General features: G+C 44.0%; 1 protein-coding gene across 3 annotated transcripts in view; it reads right to left on the bottom strand.

Annotated features, from left to right (window-relative positions):
* The window catches only part of DHRS7B (dehydrogenase/reductase 7B), a 41,172-nt gene extending 33,758 nt beyond the window's left edge, over nt 1-7,414 (bottom strand). Inside the window, exon 1 of one of the 3 annotated variants that reach the window (XM_080923391.1) lies at nt 7,325-7,414. Coding sequence is in view for 1 of the 3 variants with exons in the window: in XM_080923386.1 (XP_080779512.1) it covers nt 2,380-2,399 (20 nt within the window). In the remaining 2 variants the exon portion in view is untranslated. Of the gene's footprint in view, nt 1-1,653; nt 1,974-2,379; nt 2,480-7,324 lie in introns of those variants that run through there. The other 2 variants (XM_080923386.1, XM_080923389.1) reach the window with 2 other exon arrangements.
* Nucleotides 7,415-12,732: the final 5,318 nt, after the last annotated feature.

Below are 12,732 nucleotides of genomic sequence, written 5' to 3'. Positions count from 1 at the left end.
GAACCGCTCTGAGGGAGCTGGAGAGACGGCTCAGTGAGTAGAAGCACTTGCCAGCTAAACATGACTACAATCCTTGAGATCCATGACGTGGAAGAGCACAGTAAACTTCACAAAGTGAAGCACATCAAGAATCCATGCCCTCAGGCAGGAGAGTCCCAAGCCTGGGGTTTAAGACCTCCCTTGCACTGTGCGCCCTTAACCAAAGACACCCAGATAAGACAAGCTCACGAGAAAAGGAAAATTCCCAGTCTGAAAGCTTAAGAGTCAACAAGGCAGGTGTGTCCTGACAGCTAAATGAATAAACAGCAAATAATTGTTGACAGAGAGAAGACTGTTCAGTGGTGGAGCTACCTGCAAGGTGGACAGAAACTATCTCCCATCCTGAGACAGGCATGTCAGTGATGCGGCTGCCTCTAAATCATTCCTGTCTCCTCTAAGTAATCCCTCACCCAGACTCCTGTAGGTCACCTTAATAAACTCACTAGTTTACCAAGCTAAACTTGGATGGACTTTGGTCTGTTTTTGCTATCTTGAGTGAGCAGACATTTTGTATGTTCAAGTAACTCTACCTGGGTCTGGCCTCCAGCTCCTGGTCTGTGACCTCCTTGCCTGGGGAGTAATTGCAACTACAGGCATCCCCGAGTGCCTGGCACTGGGGTGTGAATCTGGGCCTCCATACCAAGCCGGTGCACAGCACTTGTAACTATCTCTCCGTATAGTTTCACGTACAATGACCAACTCAAAGGCATTCTCTTTTTTTGTCCCTGAATGAGCATGGCTTTTGCACAGAGGGATGTGCCTAAAACCCCGCCTCCCTCATTAGTTTGCTGCAGCTTAGCTTCCAGGACTCTTCTGAAACGTGGAGATACTACTGACTTTACTCTGTTGTGATGAGGAAAGTGGATATCTACAGTAGACAGATAGTGGTGGCTACTCCAGTTAGTTTCCCTTCCTGCACTTCTCAAACAAGCAGATATGAATGGCTAATTCAAACTGTATCACTAAAGGATCCCCTTGCCACCTGCTACTTCTCTAAGGCTTTTCACTACCCTTCCAGGGTTACAGGATTGAAAAGCCTTTACAGGCAATTCCACCAAAAGTAGTTAAGTATGTGTACCTTTGAGGCACAAAGATACCAACCTGAAATCCCTAGGTTATGAACTTTTAGGAAGGCTTGTTGCTCAAAGGGCCTGTTATAGTATGTGAATATTCATTATGAAGACTGGGGCCAAAGGCTTCCAGGCTGTTGTACATGGGAAGCTAGCTCTAAGGACAAAGGATCAATGACGTTTGTGGAGATCCACAGTGGAGGCTCTGTTCATTACTATATTGGCATTGCCTGAACCGTATGTTGTTCAGACAGGATGTGGACACTGAAGTAAATAAAGATCATGCTGCCCCAGGATCCAAGTGTTAAGATCAGCCCTAAGAAGCCTTTGCCTAACTATGTGAGCATCCTGGATCCTAAAGATGAGATCCTGCCCACCACCCCACCTCAGAACAAAAAACGTGGAAAGCCAGAGCCATCTGACAAGTCCCAGACAGTGCCTACAGGGTCTTAGCAGCTGTGTCTGGAGGCTAGCTGTTGCCCTGTAAAGACATTTAATAAAATATCACACAAAGAGGAAAAAAATAACAAAATTAAATACCCACCTGAGAGAAACTGCAAGGTCATGTTTGTGTGGAAAGGAGTATGTATTAACTCTCAATCACTATACTAAAAGCTAATAAACTGAAGAGAAAGTTATGTGTACCATGTGCTGAGTACCTGCTACGTGTAACCACTAGCTAAGCCCTCGCAAGCAAAATCTTATTTACACGTCACTACTGCCATTTCCTAAGGTTTTAACTGAAGAAACGGTTGCTGAATATTTAAGATAGCCACTAAGTTGCACTCGCTAACTGACACGAGTTGGAAAAGTATCTAATCTAAGAAAGCTGTTTTCAGGGATGTTCTGGAGTCAGGATCTTGCTCGCCCTTTAGAAAATCCAGATCTTCTAGCCATCCCTGGGCAAGGGTGCCGCGGGCCCCGGCGCTCCAGCCCTGGGGTCACGCCGCAGTAGCTGTGCACACGAGACCTAGCGTGCTCTGGGAGCAGGTGCCCCTAGCAGAACCCGACATGCACACACTCAGACCAGGCCACCTCTGTGATGAGCGTGCAGGGACAACATTCCGATCCCGGCGCCTGAACCCAGCTTCCTTCACTGAGGGGCGCCGCGGGAAACCGGAAGCCATCAGGGTCCACGGCCTCCCCAGAGCGTGCCCGGCTTCAGTCAGTCACTCAAATCAGATGTACCGCGCGCCTCAGCTTTAGACAGGAGAGACACTGTCCTCCTCATTCCCCCTCACCAAGAGGTTGCTACGTCCCTAGCCTTTACCTAGAGGACGGAGAAACCATGGTCAATGAACTTCATACTCCTGCCTCGGAATTGACGTAATGAGACTAAGCTCTGTCCAATCACAACACTTGGGGAGCACATGCGCTTTGGAGATGCGGCCAACGCCTGTAGGGTTTAGCCTTTGCGGTCTAAGTGACGTCAGCCTGTTTAAGTCCTTTACCTTAAATCTTCCGGAGGGAAATTCTAAATAGTGGTTTGGGTCCCATCGTTTTTTAGGAAAACTTAATTTGCTCTGCAAAGCTGACTGTGATGGCTTATTGCTGTTATCTCAGTACTTGGGAGACGAAGGGACGCAGCTCAGGAATATAAGGTCTTCTTCGGGCTGGGCTGTATGACACTGCCTCACAACGCAAAAATAAATCCTACAGCTGCCAAGATTATTATAACAGCAATGTGATGTTGTTACAAACATGGGAAGAGGAGGGTCTGTTTTTTTATTTTTAAGAAGGTTAGAAACAGACCTACATATAAGTAGTCACTTTTCCTTTCAACAAGTAGCCACGTTTAACTCAACTAGGAAAGTACTATTCTACTATTATTAGGTTATATTATAATATAACACTATTAGAATATTAGTGCTTTAATAGTGCTAAATCTAGGAATTTTCTTTTTTTTTTTCTTTTTCTTCTTTCTTTCGTTCTTTTTCCATCCTCTCTTTGTTCTTTCTGAGCCCTGTGTTTTCTTTGTGTAGCTTTGGCTGTCTTGGAACTTGCTCTTTTAGCCAGGTTAACCTTGAACTCATTGAGATCCACCAGCATCTGTCTCTCAAGTGCTGTGAGTTCAAGACTAGCCTAGTTTACATAACGAGTTTCAAGATGGCCAGGGCTACAAAGAGAGAACTTCTCTAAAATAATAATTATAACAACAATAGCAGCAGCAGCAACAACAACCACACAATTAAGAGAGTGAAAAATGCAATAAAATTTGTAATATATAAAGCTGGAAATAAATTTTATTTCAAAAGATACAAAGTTTACAAAAAATTATTCTTTTAGTTTTTCAAGACAGGGTTTCTCTGTGTAGCCCCAGCTGTCCTAGAATTCACGCTATAGACCAGATTGGCCTCAGGGATGCCTGCCTTTATTTCCTGAGTGTTGGGATTAAAGACATGTGCCAATATTGCCCAGCAAATTTATTTTATGTTCATTGTTGTATATTTATTATAGATGGGATAAGATTATACACAGACATTTTTAATATTTACTTTTATTTATTTCATGTATATGAGTACACTGTTGCTGTCTTCAGACACACCAGAAGGGGAGATTAGATCCCATTACAGATGGTTGTGAGCCACCATGTGGTTTCTGGGAATTGAACTCAGGACCTCTGGAAGAGCAGTTAGTGCCTTTAACCACTGAGCCATCTCTCCAGCCTCATAAAGATATTTCCATGCAAGTTTATAATGTACTTTGGACATGCTCCCCTCTATTCTCTATAGCCTCCCTTTTCTCATCTCCAGATTACAATGCAATTAACTCTGTGCATATCATTTCACAGTCATCTTCCCTAATCAACTGTGTTTTATTAAAATCCTTAGGAGTATTCACAAAATCTGGAAATCTGGTGGAATGCGTATTTTGTTGTTGCTTGTTGTCTTACTTTCATCGTGAGAGGATCTTCCTAAGTTGTCCTACCTGGACTCAATGGACTCAAGCCATCCTCCTGCCTCAGCCTCCTGAGTACCTGGGAATATTGCATAGATGGATAGATAGATAGATAGATAGATAGATAGATAGATAGATAGATAGATGGATAGATGGATGATAGATGCTGGAGGTATAGGCCACTTAGAAAGGCAACAAACACAAGCTGCAAGTGAAGGTCTGTTCTCTCTAGCAAAGAACCAGGAAAGCAGAAGCTTAGAAAGAAAGACAACTTCCAGACAATAACAGTCCAGCTCTTTCCAAAACCAGAGAAAAAAGCCTCCAGCCCTACTCCATGTTTGCTGGGTAGAAAGAAAGCCTGGGGAACCACTAGCACCATCATTCCCTCTTCGCCTAGCAGAGTCTCAGGGAAGGACATTGCTGAGCTGTGACTTCCAGTCCCAGTGGGCAGTCATGATGCTCTTGTCCAGAAGGGTCAGTGGACCAACAGGGGAATCTGGGCTTCCACTCCCACTTAAGTGTAAGGAGCCACCCCTCCCTTCTCCATGTGATGTAAGCTGAAGCCAAGCAGAGAGTCAGGACTTCCATCACTTCTTACTGACAAGACCACTTTCCCAGGCTGGAGAGATGGTTCAGCAGTTAAGAGCACTGGCTGTTCTTCTAGAGGTTCTAAGTTCAATTCCCAGCAACCACCATGTAATGGGGTCTGATGCCCACATCTTCTGACACATGAGTGTACATGCAGATAGAGCACTCATATACATAAAACAGATAAAAAATTTTTAAAAATACAAGAAAGAGGCCATCAGGGAGCAATAACTAGATACTCTTTCCCCTCCCAGTCAAGACAGTGCCAATGGAGACTTATCAGAAGTCTGGACTTCCATTTGTACCAAATAGTAACAAAGAGTTCCTCTAGGTGTCAGTGAAGGACAAGTGGAACGTATAGACTTCCACATCCATCTGCCTGGCACAAAGGCATAGGATTCCCCTGCCAGAGTACTGTCCAAGGAAGCCAGCTTAAACAGAAAACAGAAATAGGATCCAGAATCTATGGTATTTACAAGTCCAGGTTTCTGTCAGAAAGCTCTAGCTTTGGGCTAGGGAATATAGCACAAAGGTAGGGTACTTGTAAGAATGCGCAATGCCCTCCGTTTTAGTGCAGGCATGAGAAGGAAAACTAAAAGACATACATTTTTATTAAGAAACTGAACTTTTTTTCTGTTAAAATCATTATTTGTATGGCTGTCTAACCGACATGGATATCTATGTACCAATTGTGTGCCAGGTGCCCAGGTCTCCAGAAGAGGGCATCGGACGTACTGAGACAGGAGTTACAAATGAGTGATCACTGGGAATGTAAACTGGGTTCTCTGAAGAGCAGCCAGGGCTACCTACTGAGCCATTCATCCAGACCCCTCCCCACCTCCAAGAGACAACTTTTAGATGTAGCTAAGACAGTGAAAAGAGGGAACTTTAGGGCACTCAGCGCTTAAAGGAAAATACTTTCAAGCCTAATGAGCTTAGAGGTTATGCGAATCAAAAGATTTAATCCAAGCCATGAAAAATAACTAAAAACAAAAACAAAAACAAAAAAGTGTGTCAGTCAAGCCTGAAGTTGCTTTCTTTGTCCTGAAACTAAAGGTGTGTGTGTGTGTGTGTGTGTGTGTGTGTGTGTGTGTGTGTGTGTGTGTGTTAGAACAGATGTCTCAGCTTCACAGGTTTTGTCCCTTTGGACCTCTACCAGCTGTTACTAATCAACCCAGAGAGAAGAACTGAGGATAAAATATAGTAAGTTGCATAGACCATTTCTGTTGTTGTTGCTGTTTCAAGACAGAGTTTCTCTTAGCTGTCTTAGAACTTACTCTGTAGACTAATACAGAGATCCGCCTGCCTCCGCTCCCACCCCAGTACTGTTATCAAATGCTGCCTAGCTACATAGACCATTTCTGATTGACCTAAAATAGCAATATCTTCCTTCCCAGATGGCCCTGATTCACATATCTAACCTGGTACTCAACTATCCCCTTTTTTGTCTATGCTGTAAAGGGGGCTCAAATCCCTGGGTGGGAAGTTCTAAGTTAATTATTCAGTGGAATTACCCATAGTGATTCTGGCCAATCTCAAAAACTTCTTGCCACAGACTTTTCCTGATACTGCTAACCCATCTTCCTTCACTCCTTTTAAAACATTTTATTTTTAACTGCATGTGTGTTTGTGTCTCTGTGTGAGGCTGTGTACAGCACCCTCAGAGATCGGAAAAGGTCACTGGATTCCCAGGAGCTGGAGTTAGAGTTGCCACATGTGAGTGCTGGAAACTGCTCTCGGGTGTTCAGCAAGAGCAGTATGTGTGCCCGATGGTGGTGGTGCATGCCTTTAATCCCACCACTCAGGGGATTGATTACGAGACCTCTATTTGATTGGTAGGCAATGGGCTTTTTAAAATATTGCCTCTTCTTTTGAAAGGCATTTCCTCTCCGGGTATGTAACAAGTGTTTCTGTGATAAAAGTCTGTTAGGGTGGCTGGAGAGATGACACTTGCTGCTCTTGCAGAGGACCTCGTTCAGTTCTCAGCGCCATATGGTGACTCATAACCATCCATACTCTGTTGCCCTCTTCTGACCTATACCAGGAATGCATATATGGTGTGCAGAAATAACAGGAAGCAATATACTCATACACAGAAAATAAGATAAATATCTATAAAGAAAAAGAAGGCGCCAGGGCTATAAAGGGGACTGCGGAGACTTTAGCCCAAATTCAGTACCAAATAGACTACCCTGCAGGAGTGGGTCTCCAAAACAGAGAGCCTTATGCTTACTGCCTGATAAGGAAAAATCTACTAGTATATTAGTATATATGTTGTGTGCTGATACATATAAAAAAGCACAAGGAAATGTCCAAAAAATGTCCTCTGGGTAGTCAGGAGAGCTGGCTCTGAAGTCATGAGAGCCCTGCCTGTCACCTTTTGTGAGTAACACAGTGGAACTGGCCCTGAGGTTTCAAGAGCAGGGAAGCTGGTTCAGCCCCTTACCACTTGGAAGAGTGGGCCTCGGGTCTTGATTGGGCAGCACAGTGGAGCTGACTGAGCTGGCTCCAGGACAGGAGAGTGGAATAGCTAACCTTGTCTCCTGCAAGTAGCAGCATTGGTTTGGCTTGGTCAGAGCAGTGCATGAGAGCTCATCCTGGTGATGCTCTTAAGTAAAAGCCTGCGGGCCAACCAGCTCAGCTGCCGCCCAGGTTCAGATCCACGAATCTGAGTTGACCTATCCCAATATCTAATCATCTGTGAATGGTTGGTACTGGGGACAGCTTACCATGACAGGAACTGTCCACAGCAGGCAGGAATGAAGACATCTCAGAAGTCCCCCGCAGCTCCTTGTAAAAACCTATGGCATCTGAGACCCTGAGAAGCAGGAGACACATCCCTCCAGGGGACCTGCCATCAGAAGTAAGAGATTGACCACAGTAGGCCATGACGAAGACATCTCAGTAGCCCGAAGCAGCTCTTTGTAAAAAAAAAAAAAAAAAAAAAAAAAAAAAAAAAAAAAAAGAAAAAAAAAAAACAGCTGTTCCCAATTCTCCTAACCTTAACCCTGGACAACATCTGTATAGATCTCATTTGTGTGTGACTGCGTTTCAGTTGGCCTTGGTGTGCATAATTCTTCTATTAAATCTGACTTTCCTATTTCTTTCTCCTTCTGCTCTGGTGAATTCTGTGAAGCTAGATGTTCCTTGATGTAATGATTCTTAAACAAATAAAAATGGAGGCACGGGCACAGCACAGTCCTAGTCCAGGTGCCTGCTGTGTGCTCTCATCTTGGAAACAATGTAATAACTGCACAATGGTAGTTCCAGATTAATGCTTGACTTACAAAGAAAGTTTGAAGAAATTATTGGAAAATGGAAACAGAGCCAACACTGGGACCCCTAGAAAGGAAAAAAAAACTATTGAAGTTATGAAAAGTTTTGCACAACATTTGAGACTGTTTTCTGGATACACAAGTATAGAATGCATAAAATTATATATTAGTAAAATTAAGTCAAAACACTGGGACTTAGGAGAGTCATTGTGTGCACTGTGCAGAAGCAGAAAGCTAGCGGAACTACTGAGTTAACGGTTAACTTGACTCTTTCCAGCCACTGCCTGGCAGCTTTGCCCATGTCATTTATCATTAGAGCTTCACAGGAAAATGCAAGTAGCTGATCTCGGAGCTCTGAGCTCTGAAGTGCAATAAGTTAGAAGTTAAAGTTTAACTCCCTCACCATCTCACTTGTGCAGGACCTCTTCTGCACAATAAGCTAAGATAATGTATCTCTTTCTGAGTTCATTGACAGGTGGTCCTTCAACAACAGCTGTCCTTGGGAACAACAAAGAAATGAGACTCAGGAGGCAATGGCCAGGGGAACATTTGCTTGGTCCAGGATCAGCAAGCTAGGAAGTTTTATGGATATTCTATCAGTTAGGGTTCTCCAAAAGAACAAAGCTCAATATTTTATATATAGATATAAAACAAGGCTATATACATAAATTTAGAGAGAACTGATAGAATACACACACACATATGGATGGTGTATGTGTGTATGTGTGTGTGCATTTTATTAAATTAGCTTATAGGATATATAGTCCAGGTAGTCCTACAAAGTTTTTTTAGAAAAGCCAAAATCTGCTAGTTCAGTCCATGGGGCTGGCTGTCTAGGCAGTCTCAGTCTGGTTTTGGAGTCCTTGGAGGACTCCCAGAGAGCTGCTGGTTTTCAGTCTACATTGAAGTCCTAAAGAAGTTGGACTTAGCACGAGCCCCAACAACAGCACAGCTGAACTTAGAAGCAAGAGTAGGTGCCAGAAGGCAGAAAAGCAAAGCTTCCTTCTTCCATGTTCTTTTAACTGGGTTGCCTTCAGAAGGTGTGGCCTTGATTTAGGGTGGGTCTTCCTGCTTCAAAAATCCCTCACAAGGGTGCTTGGCAGTTTGGATGCCACTTAATTTTAGATGTAGTCAAGTAGACAAAGAAGATTAATGATCACATTCTTTAATGAGGTCCCAGGAGATGTAACAGCTTTAGGGGCAGAATGAGAAAGACTGGTTCTGCCCTGCTCTATGCTCCTATTCAGTATGAAGCAAGGGTGTATAGGATGATCCTCTAAGCTACCATCTTAGGGAGCTCATCTGGGCCTGCTCAAAACTCGCCAATCATAAAGGAGGGGGTGGAAAAGTCATGGAAACCTCACCTGAATATCCAGCTACCCTCCCAACAAGTTGCATGCAGATTCCCCTGGAGCCAGGGAGGAGGGGCTAAAGTATATAGGTATATAAGAACCAAGAGGGGAGAGCTCCATCTATGAGGCCATGAGTTAATCATCATCTATGCAAGGTACAGACCTTTCCATATGACATCTTTAAGGACACCAACTCTCTTGTCTGCAATCGCTGACCAACTGCTCTGTAAGCACATATCGTTAATCCCACTTGGGAGGCAGAGGCAGGCAGAGGCAGACAGATCTCTATGAATTTCAAGGCTACCCTGGTCTACAGAGTGAGTTTCAGGACAGCCAAAGCTACACAGTGAAACCCTATCTCTTAAAAAAAAAAGTTTCTTTTAATGATCCTTAAACTTAGATTCTATTCTGTTCCACTCTACTTATGCTCAGGCACAAGAGATGGAAGGTAAATCCAGCCTGACTTAGTTCTGTGTGTACAGGGTGAACTTTTAGGGGAAATACCCTACTCACCATTCTATGCCTACCCATTTGATTAAAAGCAGTTACATTCTAAGAGGCATTACTCTCTGGGTTGTCACCATCATCAGAACAGCAGTGAATGCTCAAAACATGGGGCCTTTTAACTGTTGCCATTTCTACATAGAAGGGGGAAGTGGAGAGTCCCTGGACTTTAGCCTTTGTCAACAGTGGCAATCAAAGCCAACAGTTTTGTTAATAATTAAGCATTGAGCCCCAAAAGTGGTGTGCATTAAGTAATCCTTCACATGATTATAAAGGCAGAAAGAAATCTAACCTCCCTATATAGCCAAACTGTCATGACCCAGCACATGCATTATACCCGAGGGAAGCAATTAGTCCTGAAGTCAAGAGCTTTGACAGCACTATCTATCACATACTGGGTCCTTACTCTTCCCAGTAATTGGTGTGATCATCTGTATTGAGACAAAGCTAAAGATAATAAACAAAGTGCCATGCTCTAGCAGTGGGTTTCTATCTACTTGGAGCCTGAGACTAGGCTTACTTCTTTTCTTTTATTTATTTATTCTTTTGAGAAAAGATCTTCCAGCCTTAGTCACTATGTAGATCAGGCTGATCTTGAACTCATAATTATCTACCTGCTTCTGCCTCCTAATGCCTACTTTCCCCTGGCACCTCACTTAATGGCCAACTTAGTAACTCAAGTCAGTAAGCTGCCGAAACAAAACAAGTTTACTAGAACCTTCTATATGGCCAGAGATGACCTTAAGTCTGATCCTTTTGCCTCTACCTCCCAAGTATTGGGACAGGATTGCACCACTGTGGCCAATTTCTGCATTGTTGGGGATAGAACACAGGGCTTCTTGCAAACTTGCACTTTCTCGGCTGAGCTATATTCCCCAACCCCACAGTGTCTCTCTTTATTAAACCTTTGTTTTAATAAGGCCAGAGAGATGGCTCATCAGATAAAGGCACTTACCACTAAGCCTGACACCCTGAGTTCAATTCCCACAGTTGTCTTCCGACCTCCATACATGCCTCATGCCACACCCCTCCCATACATAAACTAATGTAGAGTTAAAAACCTTCGTATCCTTTGGGTCTTGACTCTCAGCACTTTAGGTGTTGCAGTCACAACAATCTATCCTATATTTTTCCCTTTATTCAAAAGGAAAGCAAACTTCTGAGCAAGGAGGTAGGGTTTTTGTTATTGTTTTGTTTTGTTTTGCTATTGTGAGGTTTTTTCCTCCTTTATTTTTGTGTATGGTTAGTGCACAGGTGTGCAGTGCCTGAGGAAACCAGAGAGGGTGTCCGACCCCCAGGATTAAAGTTACACACACGGTTGTGATCCACCCCGAGGTGCTGAGAGTTGATCCCAGGATCCCTCAAAAAAGAACGTCCAGTGCTTCTAACTGCTGGGCCATCCTTCCAGCCCTGGGTTTTGTTTTGCTGTTTGTTATTTTGAGTCTAGGTCTCACTATGCAGCAGGGACTAGCCTCAAACTCCTTCCTCATCCTGCCCCAGCCTCCCAATGTTTGGGATTATAGACACACGTCACAACACAAATGTGGTTGGTTGCTTCGTTTGTTTGTTTGTTTACTTATTTATTGAGACAGGTTATCTGTACAGCCCTGGCTGTCCCGAAACTCACTCTGTAGACCAGATTGGCCTCAAAGTCAGAGATCTTTCAGCTTCAACCACCCAAACATTGACTTCTACCACTGTCACTGTCCGGCTCAGACTGACTTTCAATTTACCATCCTCTGCTCCTGCCTCTTGAGGACTGGGATTATAGACATGCCCCACCAACCCTAGCTACATTTCAAGTCTGTAGAAAAGAGACTTATATGTCATCAAACTGACAGAAAGACTACCCAGCTAGCTTTATGTGTATGTCCAAGAACAGGGAGAATAGTAGTACATTTTCCCATAGGTGAGTCCCCAGTGACAGGCAAGAGAGACAAGCTCTCATTTCCACTGGATAATTACACCTCTTCAGTTTCTTTGTGTGCTGACAAGCTTCCAACCTGATGGTGTCCACTCTGGGGAACGGTAGGGCAGAATGAATTATTTCTAAGCAAAAGAGGCAGTTGGCAAAATCCTTCGTCAAAAATTAATTAATTAATTTTATGTACATGAGCACACTGTCAGTCTCTTCACACACACCAGAAGAGGGCATCAGATCTCATTACAGATGATTGTGAGCCACCATGTGGGTGCTGGGAATTGAACTCAGAACCTCTGGAAGAGCAGTTGGTGCTCTTAACTGCTGAGCCGTCTCGCCGTCTCTCCAGTCCCCGGCAAACTCTTTTGATTCCAAGTATGTGTGAGTAGCAAAAGTAACAGTGCCTTGTGAGGCCTCCTATGGGTCTCTTCTACTCTTACTGTTTTTCTACAGTCTTTTCTAAATTAGTTTTTTTTTTTTTTTTTTTTTTTTTTTTTTGAAACAGGGTCTCATTATGTAGCTCGGGCTAGTCTGAAACTGCTATGTAGACCAGGCTGGCACCTGCGACCTACAATGATCCCTTTGTCTCTACCTACCCCCTGCATGCTGGAATTATAGGGCTGGTCACTATGTCTGGCCTTTTGGAGTGTCACACTGTAACAGGGCCCCAGGTTTAGTAGGTCTCAGTAGACCTCAGATCATAGTCAGGGTTGTTCCTGTGTGGTGGTGGGGAGGGGAAGGACCACTCATCAACCCCCCCCCCCCATCACTACCTCACCCATTCCTGCCATCTAAGAGGAATGCACACAGGCCAGGGCAGGGGGAAACAGTTCCCCCAGATGAGTATTCCTCTGCCTCTGTGCCTGCTCTAAGCAGCCCCGGGGAAGGAGAAAACTTCCTCAGCTGTGAGATTATGTTTGAAATGTTTCCCAGGCTCACAGGACAGCAGCTGGCAGAACTCTCAAGCAATTCCTTTATGTGGATGATGCCTGCTATTCTGCCCTATGGGTTAATTAATCTGGACAACAGCAATACTACCGAGCCTCTGAGGCTACTTGGTGGACGTGCACCAATGGTGTGATCAA

Source organism: Micromys minutus (assembly GCF_963924665.1).
Source record: "Micromys minutus genome assembly, chromosome: 10".
Lineage (NCBI taxonomy): Eukaryota > Metazoa > Chordata > Mammalia > Rodentia > Muridae > Micromys > Micromys minutus.
Note: the sequence above shows the minus strand (reverse complement) of the source record. Positions and strands in the feature narration are given on the sequence as shown.